Raw genomic sequence first — 26,317 nt, 5'->3', positions numbered from 1 at the left:
GTTTCTATGTTTGTATTTTTGTATACCTTATATGTTTGTATGTTTTGTATGTTTGTATGTTTTGTATGTTTGTATTTTTTGTATGTTTTGTATGTTTGTATATTTGTATATTTTGTATGTCTGTATGTAGTGTATGTTCGTATGTTTGTATGTTTTCTATGTTTTGTATGTTTGTATGTTTTGTATGTTTGTATATTTGTATGTTTGTATGTTTTGTATGTTTTGTATGTTTTGTGTGTTTGTATGTTTGTATGTTTTGTATGTTTGTATGTTTTGTATGCTTGTATATTTTGTATATTTTGTATGTTTGTATGTTTGGATATTTTGTATGTTTCTATGTTTCTATGTTTGTATGTTTTGTATGTTTTTATGTATTGTATGTTTTGTATGTTTTTATGTTTGTATGGTCGTATGTTGTGTATGTTTTTATATTTGTATGTTCGTATGTTTTGTATGTTTTTATGTTTTGTATGTGTCTATGTTTGTATATTTTGTATGTTTTGTATGTTTTGTATGTTTTTATATTTTGTATGTTTTTTATGTTTTTATGTTTGTATCTTTTAATGTTTGCATGTTTGAATGTTTTCTATGTATGTTTGTATGTTTTTTTATGTTTGTATGTTTAGTATGTTTGAATGGTTTGTATGTTTGAATGTGTTGTATGTATTTTTGTATGTATGTTTGTATGTTTTGTATGTTTATATGTTTTTTATGTTTGTATGTTTTGTATTTTTTATGTGTCTATGTTTTCTCTGTTTTGTATGTTTCTATGTTTTGTATGTTTTGTATGTTTGTATGTTTCGTATGTTTCTATGTTTCTATGTTTCTATGTTTCTGTGTTTTGTATGTTTATATGTGTTGTATGTTTGTATATTTTGTATGTTTTGTATCTTTATATGTTTTGTATATTTGTATATTTTGTATGTTTTGTTTATTCGTATGTCTTATGTTTTGTATGTTTCTATGTTTCTATGTTTGTATGTCGTGTATGTTTTTATATTTTGTATGTTTTGTATGTTTGTATAATTTGTATATTTTGTATGTTTCTATGTTTCTACGTTTGTATGTTTGTATGTTTGTATATTTTTATGTTTGTTGTTTTTGTATGTTTTGTATGTTTGTATGTTTGTATGTTTGTATGTTTTGTATGTTTCCATGTTTCTATGTTTGTATGTTTTGTATGTTTGTATATTTTGTATGTTTTGTTTGTTTGTGTGTTTGTATGTTTTGTATGTTTCTATGTTTCTATGTTTGTATGTTTTGTATGTTTGTATGTTTGTATGTATGTATGTTTTATCTGTTTGTATCTTTGTATTTTTGTATGTTTGTATGTTCTGTATGTTTTTATCTTTGTATGTTTGTATCTTTTGTATGTTTGTATGTTTGTATGTTTTGTATATTTGTATTTTTCTATGTTTTGTATGTTGTGTATGTTTTGTATGTTTTGCATGTTTGTATGTTTTGAACGTTTTTATGTTTTGTATGTTTTATACGTTCGTATGTTTGTATTTTTGTATGTTTTGAATGTTTGTATGTTTGTATGTTTTGTATGTTTCTATCTTTGTATGTTTTGTATTTTTTGTATGTTTTGTATGTTTGTATCTTTTGTATGTTTTATATGTTAGTGTGTTTCGCATGTGTGTATGTTTGTACGGTTGTTACGTTTTGTATGTTTTGTATATTTGTATGTTTTGTACGTTTTTATATTTTGTATGTTTTGTATGTTTCTATGTTTATATGTTTTGTATGTGTGTATATTTTGTAGGTTTGTATGGTTGTATGTTTGTATGTTTGTATGTTTGTATGTTTTGTATATTTGTATATTTTGTACGTTTTGTTTGTTTGTATGTTTGTATGTTTTGTATATTTCTCTGTTGTTATGTTTGTATGTGTTGTATGTTGTACGTTTTTTATGTTTGTATATTTTGTATGTTTTGTATGTTTTGTATGTTGGTATGTTTTGTATGTTTGTATTTTTGTATGTTTTGTATGTTTGTATGTTTTGTATGTTTGTATATTTGTATGTTTTGTGTTTGTATATTTGTATGTTTGTATGTTTTGTATGTTTTTTATGCTTGTATGTTTTGCATATTTGTATATTTTGTAATTGTTGTTTTTTTGTATGTTTGAACTTTTGTATGTTTTGTATGTGTCTATGTTTCTATGTGTGTATGTTGTGTATGTTTTTTATGTTGTGTATGTTTGTATGTTTTGTATGTTTGTATGTTTATTATGTTTTGTATGTTTGTTTGTGTGTATGTTTTGTATGTTTTGTATGTTTGTATGTTTTGTATGTTTGTATGTTAGTATGTTTTGTATGTTTTGCATATTTGTATGTTTGTATGTTTTTTATGTTTGTATGTTTTGTATGTTTTGAACGTTTTGTATATTTGTATGTTTTGTATATTTGTATGTTTGTATGTTTTTATGTTTTGTATGCTTGTATATTTTGTATGTTTTGTATGTTTGTATATTTGTATGTTTTGTATGTTTTGTATGTTTGTATCTTTTGTATTTTTTGTATGTTTGTATGTTTTGTATGTTTGTATGTTTTGCATGTTTGTATGCTTTGTATGTTTTGTATGTTTTGTATGTTTGTATATTTGTATGTTTTGAATGTTTGTATATTTTGTATGTTTTGTATGTTTGTATATTTGTATAATTTGTAAGTTTTGTATGTTTGTATGTTTAGTATATTTGTATGTTTTGTATGTTTTGTATGTTTGTATGTTTGTATGTTTTGTATGTTTGTATATGTCTTTGTTTGTATGTTTTGAATGTTTGTATGTTTTGTATGTTTGGATGTTTGTATATTTGTACATTTTGTATGTTTTGTTTGTTTGTGTGTTTGTATGTTTTGTATGTTTCTATGTTTCTATGTTTCTATGTTGTATATTTCTATGTTTGTATGTTTTGTATGTTTTTATCTTTGTATGTCTTGTATGTTTTTTATGTTTGAATATTTGTATGTTAGTATGGTTGTATATTTTCTATAATTGTATATTTTGTATGTTTTGTTTGTATGTGTGTTTGTATGTATTGTATGTTTCTATGTTTCTATGTTTCTATGTTTTGTATGTTTGTATGTTTAGTATGTTTGTATGTTTTGTATGTTTTGTATGTTTTGTATGTTTGTATGTTTTGTATGTTTTGTATGGTTTGCATGTTTTTATTTTTTAATGTTTTGTATGTTTGTATGTTTTGTATGGTGTGTATGTGTGTATGTTTTGTAAGTTTTGTATATTTGTATGTTTTGTATGTTTTGTATGTTTGTATGTTTTGTACGTTTTGTATCTTTGTATGTTTTGTATGTTTGTATGTTTTCTATGTTTGTATGCTTTGTATGTTTGTATATTTTGTATGTTTTGTATATTTGTATATTTGTATGTTTTGTATGTTTGTATGTTTTGTATTTTTGTATGTTTTGTATATTTTTATGTTTTGTATGTTTTTATGTTTGTATGTTTTGTATGTTTTTATGTTTGTATGTTGTATTTTTTACATGTTTTGTATGTTAGTATGTTTTGTATTTTTTGTATGTTTGTATATTTGTATGTTTTGTATGTTTGTATGTTTGGATATTTTGCATGTTTCTATGTTTCTATGTTTGTATGTATTGTATGTTTGTATGTATTGTACGTCTTGTATGTTTGTATCTATGTATGTTAGTATGTTTTGTATGTTTGTGTCTTCTGTATGTTTTTATCTTTATATGTTTGTATGTTGTGTATATGTTTATGTGTTGTATGTGTCTATGTTTGTATATTTTGTATGTTTGTATGTTTTGTATGTTTGTATATTTTGTATGTTTCTATGTTTCTATGTTTCTATGTTTCTATGTTTTGTATGTTTATATGTTTTGTATATTTTGTATGTTTGTATATTTGTATGTTTTGTATGTTTGTATTCTTTGTATGTTTTGTATGTTTGTATATTTGTATGTTTGTATGTTTGTATGTTTTGTATATTTATATATTTTGTATGTTTTGCATGTTTTGTATATTTTGTATGTTTGTATGTTTTGTATGTTTTGTATGTTTGTATGTTTTGTATGTTAGTATGTTGTATGTTTTGTTTCTTAGTATGTTTTGTATGCTTGTATGTTTTGTATGTTTTTATGTTTTGTGTGTTTATATATTTTGTATGTTTTGTATGTTTGTATATTTGTATGTTTTGTAAGTAGTAGTAGTAGTAGTAGTAGTAGTAGTATTAGTAGTAGTAGTAGTAGTAGTAGAAGCAATAGTAACAACAATACAAATAATATATATATATATATTAATTAAAAAAAGGATAAAATTATAATTAAAATTAAAATGACTGAGAAATACAAAACTACATATAATGAAGCTTAAGTGTTAGAGTGGTGTACACGCTTGTATACAACCTTAATAAGGTTGGTAAGAAGAACTCCAGATGAGGGCTCCGTTCTAAAAAAATAAATTTTAATTTAAAATATGAACGCAATATTTATTTTTGTACGTGCAATGAACATTTGTTCGAGACTTATCAATTATCGTCAGTCATTGTTGTATAATAAGTAAAAGTTATGTGCAACATAGATGCAATGCGGAAAATTGTTGCGATTAAATCTGATCCCGTTTTACACGGATTTTAATGGTGAATCATCGACCTCATTAATGCCACAAGTGATAATATCTATTCCGGATCTTAAGGGAATCATTTTTACTTAGTTACCATCGAAAGCGTTTCTTGTAAAGTGGCTGGTACACTGAGTACACAGTTCATGCCCGTAATCACTACACTTTTCATGGGATTTCTGCATCATTTTTAATAATTGCTCTTGGACATGCCTGAATCCACCATTTTGAAATAACGCCGATGTTTTTCTATTCATCCCAACATTGTTTTCCTCCTTCTGGACTTTTCATTGACACTGGACTTTAAAAATGCATGCAAGCTAATATTTTAGCCATAATAGGTTAGTTTGGAAAACGTGTGGATGTTGTTGGCGACAACGACAATGTCCCTTGCCTTGTTTTGACAAACAAAAATTCTACGCAACCATTGTTGTAAACAATTTTCTTTTTTGTTTAAATTTTGTTTCTGTGTGTGAGCGGGGAGGTGGATATTATCTTTCATGTGTTTTTATGCTTTTTTCAATCGAGGTCTTATTATCTTATCCATCCATCATAGTTTCTCTGATTGTTTGTCCATTGCTTCCCTGTGTTTGGCGAAAATATGACCACGATAGACTTGCGTGTTAGAGAAAGAGAGAGTGCGAAGCAATTAATGGAACAAAACAAAGAAAACGAAAAACGAGCGAGAAAAGGCGTCGGGTTAAAAAAAGATTAATGTAGGATTTTGGCGGCGGTCTGGATAGTGGTATCAAATAAAATGTTTTTGAAATTGAAAGGCAACAGCTTGAAATATAAGTCAAGGTGGGAAGACTGGAAAAGACAACAACAAATAAACAAACTTTATTGACATCAAAAGGAGAAATGTGATTGGCCTAATGGATAACATTGTAGACTACAGGTTCGCATCAAAAAGGCTTATTTACAGACTAATACTCTTGGTAAAAGTATTATTTGGAAAAAGTGCCACTTGTGTTAAAGCCTGTGCGTCGAAATTATATAACTTAATAAACAAATTATATAATTTGATAAATTATATAACTTAATAAACAAATTATATAATTTGATAAATTATATAACTTAATAAACAAATTATATAACTTGATAATTCATATAACTTAATAAACAAATTATATAACTTGATAAATTATATAACTTAATAAACAAATTATATAATTTGATAAATTATATAACTTAATAAACAAATTATATAACGTGATAAATTATATAACTTAATAAACAAATTATATAACTTGATAAATTATATAACTTAATAAACAAATTATATAACTTAATAAACAAATTATATAACGTGATAAATTATATAACTTAATAAACAAATTATATAACTTGATAATTCATATAACTTAATAAACAAATTATATAACTTAATAAACAAATTATATAACTTAATAAACAAATTATATAACTTGATAAATTATATAACTTGATAAACAAACTGATCAACAGTTTCATTTCTAATTATTTTATATATTATTTAAAACTTAAAACAGATTATTGCATTTTCGATTGGATTTGATTTCATTTCATTGTGGCCGTGAGGAGGTAACATGTTAGTATAACCACAATTAAATTGATGCTAAATACTAATTGTAAAAACAATAAAAAAAACTTATAGTCAACAGATTTCAAGTATTATTATAATACTACGACTAATATATGTGTGTTCGTTGAGAGAGACAGAGAGATTAAAAATTTAAAGCAGAAACTATGAAGAAGGTGAACAAGCTCCTCCCACACATACAACAGATGTTACTACAGACTTGAATAACTTAATTTGTGCTGTTGGCAAGACGGTAATTATGTCATTATAAAGTGGATAAAAAGCTGGGGAAAGAAAAAGGACCGACAAAGCCTGGATGAGAATTCAGGTTTAAAACCCAGACCAACAAACTTAACAAAGAAGTCAAAGCAATAAACAAAATGAAAACGAATAGCAAAGGATAAAAAGGTGGAAATGTGATTCGCAGGGAACATGAACACATGAATACCTGGAGCAAAAACTAGTAGCACAGAAGGGGGATTAAGACGATACAGATACAAATCTGAACAGTGCAAGCAAAGCAGGACTTTGAAAAACAAAAACAGAACGACCGGGCACGACAGAAATAAAACTCTACTAGTGCAAGAGATAGGAAGAGTGACAAGATTCCAAGAGAAATATCGGATAGCTGAAAGACATAAAAGAATATTTACAGCAAATCGAAAGCAACAGTTAGCGCAATGAAGAGATTGAGAAATTACTGTTGGTCTAAGATTTGAACAAAGGTCATGCACCAGATAACATCCACTCGACGACTCTTTTTAAACGCTATTCAACATGACGCAAGCTACAAGGGTTGTTTCTGGTTATTGGAGAGTGACTACGATTTGCCCAATCTTGAAAAAAGGCAGCAAAGAAGATCCTCTCAACTATAGATCAGTTAGCCTCACCTTTATAACCTGCAAAATCATGGAAACGCTGCTAAAATGGGTAATAATGACTCATCTTACGTGAACACCAGTCATTTCAACCTCCCAGCATTATTTTGTACCAAAAGTAGCCTGTCTTACGAATCTCCTCATGATGGAAGAGTAGTTGAGGACGAAAATGGACGAGGGTGACACAGTGGATATAGTCTTTTTAGAATTTGCCAAGGCATTTGACTCAGTAAAGCAACGTCTGCTCATGCAAAAACTCTTTACGTATGATCTAAATGAATCGGTCATCCACAGGATTCGAGCATTTCTGGCGGGGCGTACTTACTGAGTCCAGGTGAACGGCAGCCTGTCTCCAAAAGTGAGCGCTAACAGTGGTGTTTTACAAGGGTCAGTGCTCAGACCAATCCTTTTTCTCCTATTCATCAACGGCATGCCGGATGCCATTGGTAGTAATACACGTGGGGTATTTGATGCAAATAATAGTAAAAGCATATTTCAATTTTGTGATTACTGAGCATCTTCTGAACAATAGAAATTATTTTAAATGTTGTTCCTAGAAAATCGAATGATCTTTTAGAAGTGATAAACTCCCACACTTGTATCGTTTTATTTATTTCTTCAGCAGTTGATCATTTTCATCCCGATGATTATATTAAAGTATTAAACGTCGTTTTGTTCACGTGTTCTTTATCTCCTAATCGTTAACATTTTGGGAGTTGGAGCGTCGTCGTTGTCATAACGATTTTAGTAGATTTCTTTTTGACGATATCCTAACCAATTTTGTTATTATCAGTTTATGGAGTAAGATTTTTAAATTTCTTTTTTTCTTCTTTTTTTTTTTTTCAGAATCTTCATTTTTGAAGGCTTTCTGTCGAATGCTGAATGCGACAATCTACGCAAAGTACACAATAAGCACATCAAGTTGATGTCTACTGAAGTCCCTTTACTTTGTTTCGATAGTGTCAAAACGTTGCGACTCCACTTGAAAAGTGCAGGCAAAGGTCATATAAAAGTGTCCCATCTCGACTTTACAAAAGGTAAAACTTCATCAGTTGTCAGATTAAAGGGTTCATATCAATATTATGTTTCACGTGTGCTTATTCATTCCGACAGCATGTGAATATTTGTTTGGAGGAAAATATACGCGACAAAATATTTTGGTATAGAACAAAACTAATAAGTAAATAACTGACTATAACGTTATTAAAATTATCATAAAATATGCTTCTGTTGATTTAATATTTCGCTTTAACTGCGAAACATGACCATAAAATAAACAACAATCAGGTTTGTATGTGATGTTGCTTTAATGGAGGCTTTGTCACAGGCTTAACAGACTTTGCAACTTCTTTCAGAAGGCGACATCGAGTAGTTTTTGAGACATTCTTCAATGCGGCTTGGTCAAAGACTTCTCGACTTTTCTACCCAGGGTTTTTAACAACTTCACGTGTAATTTGGAGTAGAGAACGGCGTGAAACAACCCTAGATTTGCCTTTATCAGCTCTCTTACGTACCTTTGTAGGGTTCTTGACAAAGTTCTTCACAGTTTGATGGCACCTTCTTATCATTTTCGATATTTTGAGGATGGTTTTACTTTTTGCTAGCTGTTTTGTAACAGTACTCTTTTCAGAACTACTCAAACCACCTTTACGACCCATTTTTATTGACGAAACAAACTGCCTTGTTAATAATTTGACACACCTTAAATACCGTGGATTCATCAATTACGATAGCAAGTTGTTTACATTGCGTAGAACGGTATGAAAATTCCAGAGTACGCGCAGCTCAGCATTGCCAACGTTTCCGAAGTTTTTGATAAGTAAGTTTCTGAAACTGGTAAAAAAATGTTATTTCGTTAATAATTTGACACGCAATGTTTATATATATATATATCTATAATATAAAAGCTGAACGTCTGTGTGTGTGTCTGGTCACGAATAGGCTCCTATATGGTTTACTATTAAAGAAAATTGATCACATATAATGATAGAAAATGTATCGAGACACAAGAATGGGTATGTTTGATCTGGCAGAATGATGATTCATTTAAATTGTGAGGTCTGCATACGCGCCTGGTCCACAAATTATGGTAATAAACTATTTAAAAATTAAAAAAAAACGGTTACAAGTGTTTTTAATATAGATGTACATAAGAATACTTTGATAAGTATGTTTTAACTTAAATAGGGATGGCATGATAAAATTGTGGGGTCTGCGTTCGCGCCTGGCCTCCATAGAATGGAAATATGCACAAACTTTAATAAATACTTTTCATATCTATCTGCGTAATTATACTTTGATAATTATGTTTCAGTTTGAAGAAATATGGTATAATAAAATTATGGGGTGTTCGTTCGCACCTGATCTCCATAGAATGGAAATGTGTCACAAAGTTTAACAAGGTTTTTTTAATATAGATTCACAGAATATTGTGATAAGTGTTTCAGTGTGAACAGGTATGGTATAATAAATTATGGGGTTTATCTATTTTATTTTTACTTTCATCATATTTTGCTTTGGTTTTGATACCCCCAAATTCGAAGCTATCTCTTTACAACCCTTCCTTTTCATAACCTATCATACATCAGAGTCCATTTTCTGTAGACTGTTTTTGAACCCAATCAACGGCGGGTACTTTTTTTAATATTAAATTTTCAATAACAATAAATTTTCAATAATAATAAATTTTCGATAATAATAAATTTTCAATAATTATCAATTTTTAATAATAATAAATTTTTATTAATAATAAATTAACAATAATACATTTTTAGCAGTAATACATTTTCAGTAATAATTAATTTTAAATAATAATAAATTGTTAATAATAATAATATTTGATAACAATTACTTTTCAATAATAAAAACTTTTAAATAAGAATAAATTTTGAATAATAATAAATTTTTAATAACAATAAATTTTCAATAATCAATAATTTTGTATAACAATAATTTTTAATAATAATAAAATTTTAATAAAGAACAATTTTAATACAAAGAAATTTCAATAATAATTAATTTCAAATAATAATAAATTTCCAAAAATAATAAATTTTCAATAATAATAAATTTTCAATAATAATAATAAATTTTTAATAACAATAAATTTTAAGTAATAGTAATTTTCAATAATAATAAGTTTTTATAATAAGAATATTTCAATAATAAGAAATTTTCAATAATAATAAATTTTTAATAATAATAAATTTTTAATAATAATAAATTTTTAATAATAATAAATTTTCAATAATACTTATTTTTATATTTTTATGTGAAAGCTTGTAATGTATATAATTGTAGTTATTTATTTAGATAAATATATAGAGTTATTCTAACAAAGTTTCGGTTTTTCTTAGAGTGTGATTAATCTTTTGTTTGGAAAATTAAAATAGACTATCAAAATTATTTTATATATCGTTTCTTCGTTATTTTAAAACTTTCTGAATATGATTGATTTGAAGAAATAACATACATGTACAAACATTTTGAGAATGTCTTGAAATAAATTTGATGAATATCGCAAATGATTATTTCTGATGTAAATGTTGAAAGGAATAACGAGAAGACTTGTCAGCAGTGAAATGAATAATATATTAACAGAAATACAGACAATGTTGTTAGTTGAGTTGGAAATCCGCTCAACTGAATGGCAAGTAATGTTACGACTCTCTCTATATAAGTATTGGGTCTAAACTGACTGAAAAGCAAAACCTGCTTACCGGAAATGACGTCAGGAATAGTCCATCATCAGAATATGTAGGGGTGCAACCCCAACATAATTATAGATTTCTTTGTTCATTCTTCATCACGTTGGAATACTATTTCCATAATTTTTTATAATATATGTGTGTGTGTATTAGTTTTTATAAGGTCAGTGTATAGATACATAAGTATATGTATCACTGTCACACCCGATCGTTGCTGATACAGCTTACACATATGCACATACATAAACTAAACATCAATTTATCATTAATGTCATACACAACTGGTGACGTTGATTTAACATTCGCGTACATGGGATTGCAATGCATATATATTTAATGAATATATTATTAGAACTCAACAAAGTAACCTTGTAGTAATAATAAATACTCATATTTATTTTCTATCTAGGATAACTACTCCTGCGAAGTGATTTGGCTCCAGATGGACCAATCAGTCTTCAGAGCGTGTTATTTTTATTCGTTCCCTGAAGGACTACTTCAGTCTTTTCGGGAAGTTTGGACAATACAGTGTTCCTTGACACCAGCCAAGAAAAACATCGATATTGTTTCTTTTGTTTTCGTCCCGGGACATGCAATCAAAGCGATTCTCCACTAGAAGAAATATAGCTGGAAAAAAGACGCATTTTTGTCTTTACTTTGGATTACTTTATCCAACGGTGAAGGTAACTTAAATAATCACATTTTGATGCTTGCAGATTAAAAAGCTCTCGTTTTCCTTTCGCGTGACGACCGTTTTAGTTTTAGTTAGTCAACGTTAAGATTAGTTCTCATGTGCTAATCTTTAACATGTACCCAGGAAATAGTGTAGTTGGTGGTGATGTTAGCTGTATAGCTTTAAAATGTCGTACTGATCAAATAACTTCAGAATATTTTTCTTTCTGTCGTATTTTCTGTGAGTACTATATAGCAACATTTTTTTTTATTTTGCGAATGTGCATCTTTATAAAATAGTATTCAATTAGACATACACAATCGAAACGAATACGCGTCATCTGATGCATTTCTTCTGACATTAAAAATACATTTCCATGTGTGAAAATAAAAATGAGGAAGAGGATTTTCCTTTTATTAGATTTTTTTTTAATTCTTTATTCCATATTTTTGTGTTGTTTTTGTGGGGATAAAATCAAATATTCGCGTTTCCAACGTAATTAACCTAATGAAATAAAAATAATTAAGCTAATAAAACAAAACTGGCAATGTAGTTTCCAATGTTGAATGATTCAATCAAATTTAGCTTTTTATTGGGTTTTATATCGTCTAAATTAATTCAACCAGAGTAAGATTATGGTTAGCAGATGTGTGTACGAGAAGTATTGTTCTGGTCAAATTAGTAAGGATGAGCTAGTAGTTAACTCATCCTAGCAGAGCGAAGTGGTGTATATATATATATATATATATATATATATATATATATATATATATATATATATATATAGGATGTTTTCGTAAGATCTTACATCGTTGAATGGAGTGTATTTGGAGGTCTATGAACATCCTCCTTTATTAAGTGTTGTCAAGCTTGTTTGGTTTTTTTTTTTTTGGCGGGGGGGGGCGACCTTAACTTAAGTATAATTTTTATTCCGTTTATTTGTGCCAATTGTGAATGATATCTGTTTGCTTCTGATGAGTTGTATGATAACACAGTGTGTTATATTTTAGATCACTATAATAAAATATTTGTAAAGCATTTTTGAGAAAATATAGGTATTCGTCTATTAGTCAAATGATTTAAAAAAATAATAATAAAGTATGTTTTTTAGTTATTGAGATGTTACTCGCTACAACATACACACGCGCACACACACGCACACACGCACAGACACACGCACACACACACACACACACACACACACACACACATATATATATATATATTCGAATAGCAAAATGTTAAAATAATGAGAAATAAATGAACCATAATCGAATGTTAAAAATAAATAAATAAACAATACATTAGTCGATTAAAAAATCACGAAGTGTAATATATACGTAATATATATGTAATATATACGTAATATATACGTAATAAAACCAGAGGAAAAAAAAAGAAAAGTGAACAGAGTTCGGAATGTAATAAAATAAAAAAGTCGATTAAGAGAAGAGAAAAAAATCACGAAATGCAAAAAGAAACGAAACCCAAAGCGCTTTTCGTACAGACGGACTTTGTCAAGCCTCTGTAAAGAGGAATATAATTTTTTTTCCTTTCTTTTTTTTTTTTCTTTGTAGTATTGTTGTAATAAAAAAGGGGAAGAGCCTTAGATGGAATGTGTCCCGCGAAATAGTTCCAACTGCCAATGAAGGTTTTCTGCTTACACGAAGTAGGGGGGGGGCTGAAACTAATTGCAAGCGCCTTGAGGACAGACAGGTGGAATTTGGTGCGTCCTCTGTGTAAAACAGAAAAACAGTTTGAAGATATGTAGAAGCACAGTCTTTTTCATCTACTAAATGTTGTCCAATAGCCGATTCAACTAATTGGGAACTCCTGGAAATAGATCTCGGATGTAACGTGGCACGTGCTGGGCGATTCTAACCTGAAGACGCTGGGTCGTCTTGCTTACACCGCCATCGACATTGAAATTTATAAAACAATATTACTTGACTGCGAGATAGGCAAGACGTCCTTACGAAAAGAAGGAAAAACACGTTTTGTACAGAAAGCAATTCGAAGGGTTAAAGCATCAAAATTCGAAGTGACAAGAGAGGAAATCTTGTCTCAAGTAAGTTGTGCTTCATGCCTAATGCAAGGTAACTTGAGATATACGGGACATCTAGATGGACCATGTTTGGGTTGCTCAGAAAAGGATTCTATTTTCTTGTTTACCATTTTGTTAACCAATGAAGGCGGATATCCCGTCAACCTGGCGATACATAACGTTGTTAAAACTGAAAGCCACCGACTTAGTGGCCAATTCATTAAGTTCGACAAATACCGCCTCAGGAAACGAGGGGAGGGGGTCTGGGCCTCTATATAAAAATCAACACAAATATTAATGATCTCGTCAAGAGGGACATTTGTAAATAAATTATTGATGTCAAAAGAGACTAGGTAACAAGAATTACTAGTAAGAGGCAACTCCTTCATTACCGAAGAAAAATGAAAAGTGCAATAAGTCGAATAGGAAGAACAGACTGGTTCAAGAATTACAACCAACCATTTGGCCAAATTGTGCTGGGCCGAGCCTACCATCGACAAGATAGGTCTCAATGGCTTGTGAACCGTAGGCAAACCATAAATTCTGGGACGCCGTGAGCCTACCGGTCGTATAGTATTATATACCTCCTTGGACAAAAACCTCCGTTTATGCTATCGGAGTATCTTGTTTTGGATTTTGGTCTCAGTGGAAGCAGTATCGTTCTGGGATCCTAAACAAACAAATTTACTATTATTGTTTGAAATAGAAAGCATTTTGCAACATATTCTTGGTGGTCGAGAATAACCACACCCGCGCCTTTGTCTGTGCGAGAAATGTAAATGTCAGGATTGCATTTAAATTGCTTTGCCTCAATAAAATGATTTCTTTGCCAAATAAAATGGCGGGAGGAAATATTACACTGACTGAATTTATTGGCGAGTTCTTTCAAACTATATATATATATATATATATATATATATATATATATATATATATATATATATATATATATATATATTATTCCAGGTTAATATTGTTCAAAGATGAAAACCTCCCATGAGTTTACCGAGGTTTATACAAATGCAAAGCAGTTATACTTTTTATTTATTTTTTTACATGAACATTTAAGTACACATTCGTAAATATGCTTCAGTTAACTAGCTATAAATAACTGGAGATATCATCAGGTGATGTTGCTTTTAAATCCAAAAAGTCAAATCTTCAAAAATAGAAAAAAGTTTACAGAAATTTTTGTTTGTAAGCAATTACGTGATATTAAAAATTTTTGTTTTGTATACAATTACGTGATATTAAAAATAAAATAAAATTTTAAATAGACGGCTTAAATTTGTGGGCAAACAAAAAAGAAAAAGAAAAGGATAAAAATAAATATAAGACAATAAATCGAGACAGTCAAATAAAAACATAATAACAAAATACAAAAAAACACAAACATAAAAATAAAAGTCCAATAACGTTCACGTGATAGAAGAAAGGTGAAAGTGTTAGAGACGACGGGATTAGATTCTAAACGACCGTCACTAAAATGGTAGGAAGTAGCGGGGCAGGCTTAAATTAGTCACGTAGGCCAAGAATGTCAATCAACCTTAAGAAAGAAGTAGGAGTTAAAAACGTTATTAAACTTATTTGATAATTAATTTTTGTTTAAGATAAGAAACATTTTTAATGCCTTATTTTTGTCATATCACTCGCAAACTCTATTTAGCGACATTACCTAAAATTAATATATAAATAGAACTAGCAATTTTGAATATATATGATAAGGATTAAAACTAATTTTTTAATAATTAAAGATTGAGGTTTAGAGAACATAAAACATTATAATCAAAAAATAAAAATAAAAAAAACTGTAAAATTTAAATTTTAACTAAAACATAAAATATCAAATGGGTGGGAAATTTTTTAGTTTTATCGTATACTAGCATTTCAGCCCGGTGTTCCCGGGTGTTTGGATGTGTATGTTAAGCAAAAAAAAAGTGGTAGTAAGAAGGCAGGCTCGAACTCATACTGCAATGGAGGAAAAGAACGGGAAAACCCTGACGTCTTTTCTGTTACGACCACCGCTAAACCGGAATTAAGGCTAGACAATAGAAAGGAGAGGACGACTTTCAAAAATATCGGCGAAAGAAGCGACCCCCCCCCCCCTGTAGAAAAGGTGAGGGTGAAGATATTAATGTTTTTAGCCCATTTTTCGATATTTGTCGTCTGAAAGGTCGAATTTCAAAACGATACTGATCTTGGTAAAATATGTTGCCTCTATCGAAAGTTTCAGGTAGACATGCAAACATGCATGCATACATACATACATACATACATATATTTATATATTGGTAACTAAAAATTTCGACCCAAACGGATAAAAAAAGCTTGCCCTAACTCTGAATACCCTTTATGTAAAATTTCAAATGTTTAGACCATAAATTGTCTGAGTAATTTGGTAGAGACCGCAGAGGTCATTTTTTTATTTTGACCCCTATTATGACCCTTTAACATTTATTGTTTTGGGCTCAAATCAAGTTATTAAGTTAGATCCATGTCCAACGAACCTATATCGAAAATTTCAAGTGTTTAGACCCAAAATTGTCGGAGGAGTTTGGTAGAGTTCTGAAAGGTCAAATCGTTGAACTTTGACCCCTTAGTAGCCAAATTTCTGGCCGAAAACTGATCACGAAGATTTTCCCAAATCTCAGTACCCTGTATTTCAAATTTCGAGTCTGTAGACTGAAAATTGACAGAGTTATTTCGTAGGGAAATGTATACAGACACATACACAGACACGTTCACTTTTATATATATAATAGATATAGATTTGCTTTTAGTCTTGATAAATAGTGGTTCTTTAGTAAATATAAAAGGCTTGATGCGCCGTAAAACAAACAAGCGAAGCAATATTGAACACTGTTCTCACCAGCATCTAAAATAATGCGACATAAAAATAAGTTTTATTTCACTTTTCATTTTTCACCAAACAATAGCATGTCTCTACTAATTCTGGGTGTACAGTTACGAGGTGGCAGTAATTATTCAACTTCATGTTCAGTTCGTTTCTAATCGATTGCTTGAACCTTTCCAAAAACAAAATAGTTTTCGTTTTTATTTTTATTTTACTTTATTGCCTTATTTACTCTTGTAAGCATTACTCTGTTGTGTGTCGTGCAAAAACGTCAATCGAAAAATGTGTCAAATATTGGAAAATATCTTGGTTTACACCTACTTTCTGAAATGTTATAGACACAGTCGATAAGCTGTTTGGGAAAATGCCACATATTGTATTTATATATTTTGTTTTGTTTATAAAAGAAAAGTATACTGTCATCATAACATTTCTCTAATGGTTTTCCGGTTGAAAAAATATTTTGGAGACGTAAATTTCTATTCAGTGTAGCATTTACAAGGTTTATCCTATTGTTTGGACGGCCAAGTTGGATAGACAAACGGAAATAACGTCACGTTTATGCACATGGTAAAAAAAAATCGTTAGTTCTCATTGGTTTGTTCACATTATCACGCTGAAAATTCTACATCCCAAACAAATATAACTAATCTGATTTCACTGTGATGTCATTTTTACGTGATATATACACCTGGGTAATGAATTTCATATTTGATACTTATTAAATACTTGTTATCCAGAAATTAATGAATATTAGATTTACAATTTGCGCGGTAATGAATGGAGACGTATTTGTACTTCTGTTAAGAGTCTTGAGTTTTATACTGACATAGGTTGACATTTCTGCTAACAGTCCTGAAACTCATAATGCATTTTCTTAAAGTTTCCTAGAAATAAATGACGAACTCTTTGTACTCCTGCTCACAATACTAAAACACACATTATATACGTGAATGAATAACTTCTTTGTACTCGAGTGCAAATGATCATTTATTAAATACTACCAGGACCCGTCGCAATATTTTTCTCGGTGGTGGTAACAAAGTATGTGTTCAATTTAGTAGAACGTTAATGTGTAAATAATGTTAATCCAAATAATGCGTAATGGCTTGTGTAACTTTTAAGTAAATGCTAATAGTTAATTTTTGTAAACATCAGTTTGTGAAATAAAGGAAAAGCGACGATAGTAAAGTATAAATGATTTAAAAAGAGATCAGTTCATTTTAGCATCGGTTCATTTGGGACATCGAAACCGAATATGATCTAAAGAAAGTTGCGACATATTTTTTAATGTAAGAATGTGTAAATAATATTAATCCAAATAATGCGTAATGACATGTGTAACTTGTCAGTAAATGTTCTGGTTATTTTTTGTAAAAATCAGTCTGTGAAATAAAGGAAAAGCGACGGTAGTAATGCATAAATATGTAAAACAATGTATGGTGATTGGGTTGTTGTATTGAATAAGGGCTGCAGTGTTCGCTTTTTTTTTTTTTTTTTCATCTGAACATGTATGTTAGTGTACAATCCGGAATAATAGAATTTCATGGTCGCAGCCAACGAGAATAGGCGGATGTTATTGGGAGAAATCATTATTTTTGAATAGTGAAGTGCAATGGTAGGTGTCTGAGTGTTTAATCCAGTTAATAAGGGTGTCGGGTCAATATAGTTATAATGGCTATATATTTACTCGGTCCTTACTGGGAGAGTGGAAGAAGTTTTCAGGTAGAGGCGAAAATACGAAATACTTCGTCTATAGGTCTTTGCAATCGTGAAGATGTCGCTCGTAGGAAGTAATATAGAATTTTATTATAACGAATAAATAAGTAAAATAGGATTTTATTATAACGAATAAATATTTCTGTAACGGCGTTCAAAAGTTACATGAGATGGTGGGTAAAAGTTTAGACACAATAAACTCGTATATGGCATCTGTTATTGCAAACCTACCGTAATTTAGCTCAGGGAGAATTTCTGTAATCAAATTATTATATATAGGAGATTAGTTGTTCGAAACTGAATAAGAACCGCTTTGCACTGTCTAAGTGTTCTTATCCTCATATTGTCATGTATTTAATACAAGATGGCTAGGAATGAATAAGGATCTCCTTGCACTTCTGTACAGTGTACTGAATCCCATAAAGCTATTTATTAAATATGATGATGTCGCGATTATTAAATGTAATTAAGAATGATGCGATGTTGAATGTAGCAAAATTGATTAGTCAAACGTTCGATAAATGTAAAATAAGGAATAACAGAATCACGTAATGTAAGCAAATAGCCAATAAAATCGTTGGAAAAGTGAGAAGTGAAAGAGTAAAAGAGCAGTTAATATTTACCTAAGGAATGAGGTGAAGGAAAGCGATAAAATCATGAAGGCTAAAAATGAAAAGATAGCGGTCATTGCCGATAAGTTAATACTATAAAACATTTGCGCCGGTGAACTAGGAGAGTGAGAGTAGGAAGAAATAACTGAGTACGTTATTCTCCTGTTACTATGACATGTTTGGAAGCGTGAATCCCGCCGAAAATCTTGTAGGAATTTATGATATTAAATAAAATCATCTGAAAACATGTATTAACATGACCATTTTCGATTTATGTGTGGCGCATGTTTGTAATCCGATAATATTTCTTTGTACAGGGGAAAAATTGAGATTATTTGATTAATATAGTAGATTAGTGATCCTAGAATTTATGAGAGTATTTTTGCACTAAGGTTAACAAATCTCAACTTCATATTAACCTTTAAGGAAATAAATGAAAACCTTTTTTCTTTTTTCCGAATCCTGAAACTTGTATTGTCACTTATTAACTACGAGATGTCCAGAAATAAATGATAACATATTTGCATCCCTCCTTAAATTCTATGAGTACTATTTATTAAAGACTTGTCTCCAGTGAGTAAATAAAAATCTCTCTGCTGCTTAATAAAAATGTATTTCAATTCCTGTAAGTTGTTTTGCAACCCCAAATTACCATTGATTAGATAATTACTTCTGATGAAAAAATGAGGACCCTTTGCAATCCTGGTAGTAGTAATGCAATACCATTTTTAGTCACTTGTTTTTCAGAAACGAATGTGCACTACTTTGCACTCGCCAAAATCGCACTGAACATCATATTACTATTTATTACTAGTTGCCGTTCTCCTTTCTATTCAAAGTCGTACTGTTCATAAATACTAATTGCCTAGGAATTATTGACTACTTATTTACTTGCATGCCTTTAACCATGTATTAAATACTAGTTTAACCATGTATTAAATACTAGTTTAACCATGTATTAAATACTAGTTTAACCATGTATTAAATAGTAGTTTAAGCATGTATTAAATACTAGTTTAAGCATATATTAAATACTAGTTTAAGCATGTATTAAATACTAGTTTAAGCATGTATTAAATACTAGTTTAAGCATGTATTAAATACTAGTTTAACCATGTATTAAATACTAGTTTAACCATGTATTAAATACTAGTTTAACCATGTATTAAATACTAGTTTAACCATGTATTAAATACTAGTTTCTCGTGAATAAAAACGTACGTTTACTTTTATTATATAGAAGATTATTAATTAAGATTAAGTCTTCTCTAATTTGCTCATTAAAATTAAATTTGCATACGCGATTATTCTTTCCTTTCTTTTTAATCATTATAGATAATTATTAATATCAAGTCTCCCTTGCTTTGCCCATAAATTAAGTTTACATGAGTGATTATTGAAGCGAGCCGGACATACATACCTTCATTTTATTTTATTATATAGATTATAAACTAAAATGTTTTAGTCAAAATTCAGTAGTCGGAATTTATAAAGCCATTATACTCATGTTTATATGTATTAATGCATTTAACCAGGTGTTTTCCCTATCAGTTTGTAAATCGAATACTAAAATAGTCAGAATTCATGAATTCATGAACTCTTTTCCATCTATTGCATACTTGATTAAACGTATGTGTGTGAGAGATGAACTGGATGCAGTTCGGAACTAAACACATAAAACAAAAGATTCTTCCGCGATTAGGTCACAGTCTTGTTGAATTATCTCCGTACGTTGCAATACGTATATCAAAGCAGACATAACTTCGTTTCCTGTTTGCGTGGTCTATGCATTTTCCATGAAGATAATTGCGAAAGGAAAATAACTTGCATTATGAGAGAAAGACACAGAGATGCCTTACTAACAAGATAATCAAAGAGAAAGACATTTAAGACGAGATCCCAGGAACTTTTTGCTTGTTGCGCCTTTTTATATTCCTCTTCCTTTCCGGCTTTTATTTGACGCGTGTAGGAATGAGAACTCTTTTTTTAAATAGACGTTTCATTCCTGCTAGAAAGAATTCTAGTCACGAACCTCAACAAATACGAGGGGCGTGCAATAAGTAATGCCCCTGATCCACTTCCCATAGCAGTAGAACAACGAAACTTGGCACAGTTATTAGTCTTTCTCTACATAGGAACCACTCAGAGTTATGCATTTCTCCCATCGTTTGATGCAGCTCTGCAGACCGTTTTTGTAGATTGGTCCTCCGACCACGACGTGACTTTAGAAATTAAGGCTGCATCATCTGGGAAACGCTTTCCTTTCAAAAACAACTTCATGGCTGGGAAGAGGTGAAAGTCAGAGGGTGCAAGGTCAGGAGAGTAGAGAGGATTGGGGATGATTTCATAACCACACGCTCGTGCTTCTGATCTGGCGACATGCGTGTTTTGGACCGGAGCGTTGTCCTGCAAGAGGAGTGTACCTTTGCTGATCTTGTCCTGCCTCTTGATTTTGACAGCTTCCCTTAATTTCCTCAAAAGTAAAGCATAATAGGCTCCTGTAATTGTGGTACCCTTTGCCAGGAAATCTATCATCACTACTCCGTCCTGGTCCCAGAAGACTGTGAGCATGACCCTGCCAGTGGAGGGCTGCACCCTTGCCTTCTTTGGAGGTGGTGAGTCCAAGTGCTTCCACTGCATTGACTGGGCTTTGGTCTCTGGATCATAGTGATGAACCCAGGTTTCATCCTGTGTAATCAGTCTTTTGAAAAACTTTGATTCATCTTCTTGGCATATCTCCAAATTCATCCTCGAGCATTCGACGCGTTCTCGCTTCTGGAATGGTGTGAGCAATCTGGGAATCCATCTGGCAGACACCTTATGCATATGCAAATGGTAATGAATGATAGTTTCCACAGACCCTGTACTAATCTTGACATCTTGGGTTATTTGGCGAGTAGTAATGCGCCGATCTTCCATCATGGCAACTTGACGGACAGATGCCTCATCAATGACAGAAGGGGAGCGACCAGGTCTGGGAGCTGTTTCCACAGACTGTCGGCCATGTTTGAATTCACAATGCCAGCGTTTTACAAGGTCATATGATGGGGCATTATCACCATAAGTTTCTTTCATTTCATCAAAAGTTTCTTGTGGTGTGCATCCTTTCAAATATCAAAAAAAAAACGGATCACTGCTCAACATTCAACAGGCTCCATTTCACACCTGACTCAGTTCAAACACCTGTAAAACAGAAACCACAATGAGTTCACAGCTGTAATTTGCCACATAACCGGTACCGATATAAATCCTGGCACATGCAAAATTACAGCTAAATCAGAAAACTGGAAGTGGGTCAGGGGCATTATTTATTGCACTCCCCTCGTACATAAAATCTACCAATAAAAATCGATCCAACTCCACCAAAGTATGGAGGGATGGCAATAATGCAATACGCTAGTTCAGTACTTTGTATCCAATTATTTCTGACAAAGTTCTGAATAAATCAGTTCAGATAAAAATACTTACATCCATCCATCAAATACAAATATTTATTTGCATCACTACAAATGAAAATATTTATCTCCATCCATTAAATGCAAATATTTATTTGTATCAGTTCAAATAAAAAATATTTTTCTCAATTCATTAAATGCAAATATTTATTTGCATCAGTTCAAATAAAAAATATTTGCCCCCATCCATTAAATACAAATATTTATTTGTATCTGTTCAAATGAAAATATGTACTCCATCCATTAAATACAAATTTTTATTTGTATCAGTTAAAATTAAAATATGTATCTCCATCCATTTAATAAAAATATTTATTTGCATCAGTTCAAAGGAAAATATTTACCTCAATCTTATAAATACAAATAATTATTTGCATCAATTCAAGGGAAAATATTTACCTCCATTTATTAAATATATTTATTTAATTGCATCAGTTTAAATGAAAATATTTACCTCCATCTAGTAAATACAAATATGTATTTGCATCAGTTCAGATGAAAATATGTACCTCCATCACTTAAATGCAAATATTTATTTATATCTGTCCAAATTAAAATATATACCTCCATCCATTTAATACAAATATTTATTTGCACCAGTTCAAATGAAAATATTTACCTCCATCAATTTAATAAACATATTTATTTGTACCAGTTCAAATGAAAATATTTACCTCCATCCATTAAATACAAATAGTTATTTGTACCATTTCCAATACACATGTTTACCTCCATCCATTTAATACAAATATTTTTTGTATCAGTTAAAATGAAAATATGTACCTCCATCTATTAAATGCAAATATTTATTTGTATCAGTCCAAACGAAAATATTTTCCCCATCCTTAACATACAAACATTTATTGTATCAGTTCCAATGAAAATATTTACTTCCATCCATTAAATGCAAATATTTATTTGCATCAATTAAAATGAAACTATTTACCTCCATCCATCAAATGCAAATATGTATTTGCATCAGTTCAGATGAAATAATGTACCTCCATCCATTATATATAAATATTTATTTATATCTTTTCAAAATAAAATATATACCTCTATCCATATAATACAAATGTTTATTCGCATCAGTCCTCATGAAAATATTTACCTCCTTCTATTAAATACAAATAAATATTTGCATCGGTCCAAAGGAAAGTATTTACCTCCATCTATTAAATACAAATAATTATTTTCATCAGTTAAAATGAAAATATTTACCTCCATCCATTACATACAAATATGTATTTGCATCAGTTCAGATGAAAATATGTACCTCCATCCATTAAATACAAATATTTATTTATATCTGTTCAAATTAAGATATGTACCTCCATCCATTTAATACAAATATTTATTTGCACCAGTTCAAAGGAAAATATTTACATCCATCTATTAAATACGAATATTTATTTGCATCAGTTAAAATGAAAATATGTACCTCCATGAATTTAATACAAATATTTATTTGTATACATCCATCCATCAATTATAAATATTTGTTTTTATCAGTTCAAATGAAAATATTTACATCCATCCATCAAATACAAATATTTATTTGTATCAGTTCAAATAAAAATATTTACATCCATCCATCAAATACAAATATTTATTTGTATCAGTTCAAATAAAAATATTTACATCCATCCATCAAATACAAATATTTATTTGTATCAGTTCAAATAAAAATATTTACATCCATCCATCAAATACAAATATTTATTTGTATCAGTTCAAATAAAAATATTTACATCCATCCATCAAATACAAATATTTATTTGTATACATCCATCCATCAATTATAAATATTTGTTTTTATCAGTTCAAATGAAAATATTTACATCCATCCATCAAATACAAATATTTATTTGTATCAGTTCAAATAAAAATATTTACATCCATCCATCAAATACAAATATTTATTTGTATCAGTTCAAATAAAAATATTTACATCCATCCATCAAATACAAATATTTATTTGTATCAGTTCAAATAAAAAATATTTACATCCATTTATCAAATACAAATATTTATTTGTATACATCCATCCATCAATTATAAATATTTGTTTTTATCAGTTCAAATGAAAATATTTACATCCATCCATCAAATACAAATATTTATTTGTATCAGTTAAAATGAAAATATTTACATCCATCCATCAAATACAAATATTTATTTGTATCAGTTCAAATAAAAATATTTACATCCATCCATCAAATACAAATATTTATTTGTATCAGTTCAAATAAAAATATTTACATCCATCCATCAAATACAAATATTTATTTGTATCAGTTCAAATAAAAATATTTACATCCATCCACAAATACAAATTTTTATTTTCATCAGTTCAAATAAAAATATTTACATCCATCCATCAAATACAAATATTTATTTGTATCAGTTCAAATAAAAATATTTACATCCATCCACAAATACAAATTTTTATTTTCATCAGTTCAAATAAAAATATTTACATCCATCCATCAAATACAAATATTTATTTGTATCAGTCCAAATAAAAATATTTACATCCATCCATCAAATACAAATATTTATTTGCATCAGTTCAAATAAAAATATTTACATCCATCCATCAAATACAAATATTTATTTGCATCAGTTCAAAGGAAAATATTTACATCCATCCATCAAATACAAATATTATTTGCATCAGTTCAAAGGAAAATATTTACCTCCATCCATCAAATACAAATATTTATTTGTATCAGTCCAAATAAAAATATTTACATCCATCCATCAAATACAAATATTTATTTGTATCAGTCCAAATAAAAATATTTACATCCATCCATCAAATACAAATATTTATTTGTATCAGTCCAAATAAAAATATTTACATCCATCCATCAAATATAAATATTTATTTGCATCAGTTCAAATAAAAATATTTACTTACTCATACCCGACTGAACGGTCCATACTATAAATATTTGTTTGTTTTTCATTTGTTTGCTTTTCGTTAGTGTACAGCATAATCACGCTTACACACTGGTTTTAGTTAAATCCCGAAAGTGAAGCAGTGTTAAACCTAGTCAATATTTTATGGGTTACAGTTGTTTTTGCTGGAGATAAAAACACTCATCCATTAGCATAAGCCTTAAATTTGATAAATTAACCGGCATCCCTTTAGCAAAGGTATAGCTCCATATGCTATTTTGACATGGTTATGATGAACCTATGCAAAGAAGTAGTATGTGTGCTATCAACAGATGAACTTGTCAGATAAAGTCAATAGCGACGCCTATCAGCCAAACAAAGAACTACTACGTTGTTCATATGGGTAATGTGTGTATGTATGTATGTATGTATATATATATATATATATATAGATCATCTATTACATATATATATGTAATAGAGAATTAGAAGGCTATCACAATGCGATAAATGAGATATAGTCGTTGTTGTTGGAAGAAGACGAAGACAAGTGGCTATTTACAAATCATTAAGTACATACATATATGTCTATATATACATATATTTATTCAGTTGTATTAAATACAAATGCCTTACTTGTTATATCTGCGACAATATCCATTATGAATTTCGGAAAAAAATTCCCTTTTCAACTGGTAGACGTGACAGATCGATTCAAAGCATGCTAGATGATGGAGAGGAAATTGGATGGCTGTGTGGAGCCTCGGAGCAAATGTAAGGAGGGGGTTTAACATATTTTTTTCTGTTCCTTTTTGTTTATAAAATTTTTTTGTATATATATATTATTATTTTTTATAACTTGTAGCTTTAGCGTAAGCTTTTTTAATTTTGTATATTCTCTGTCTATTTTGTTGTCTTTATTATAAATTTTTTCTGCTGCTCTGTATTATTCATTTATTTGTTTAATTTATTAACATCCTAGCATATTCAGTGTGATGACCTGGTGTATCTAGGTCACGTAAGTCGCTAGTAGGCTGGTACTGGTTAGCTTTTGGAGGAGAGAAGTGAAAGGGGATGTGAGTGAGGAGGAGGGTGCGAGGTGGGGCGCTCTCAGTCGGCTGTTGGGGTGTTTAGTTTAGGGGTGTGGTTGTCAGGAATAGGAAGATAGCTGGGAAGTGGGGCGCTGGATTGACATTCCGTGGGAATTGTTAATTTATTTATTTTAATAAAACTATAAGCGGTTAGAGATGGAACATTTTTCTTCTATTTAATTCTTTATTATTATTTGTTTATTTATTTGTGTTTGTTGTAAG

At 29.8% G+C, this 26,317-nt stretch overlaps 1 protein-coding gene across 2 annotated transcripts in view; it reads left to right on the top strand.

The window, feature by feature from the left end:
* The window catches only part of LOC145292029 (uncharacterized), a 105,875-nt gene that overhangs the window by 36,681 nt on the left and 42,877 nt on the right, over positions 1-26,317 (top strand). For both annotated transcript variants that reach the window (XM_080138052.1, XM_080138051.1), the window contains exon 2: positions 7,884-8,074. In XM_080138052.1, coding sequence (XP_079994178.1) covers positions 7,884-8,074 — 191 coding nt within the window. The remainder of the gene's footprint in view (positions 1-7,883; positions 8,075-26,317) is intronic.

The sequence above is a fragment of the Euprymna scolopes genome, chromosome 13, assembly GCF_053919585.1.
Source record: "Euprymna scolopes isolate OS-2025 chromosome 13, ASM5391958v1, whole genome shotgun sequence".
NCBI classification, from domain to species: Eukaryota; Metazoa; Mollusca; class Cephalopoda; order Sepiida; family Sepiolidae; genus Euprymna; species Euprymna scolopes.
Note: the sequence above shows the minus strand (reverse complement) of the source record. Positions and strands in the feature narration are given on the sequence as shown.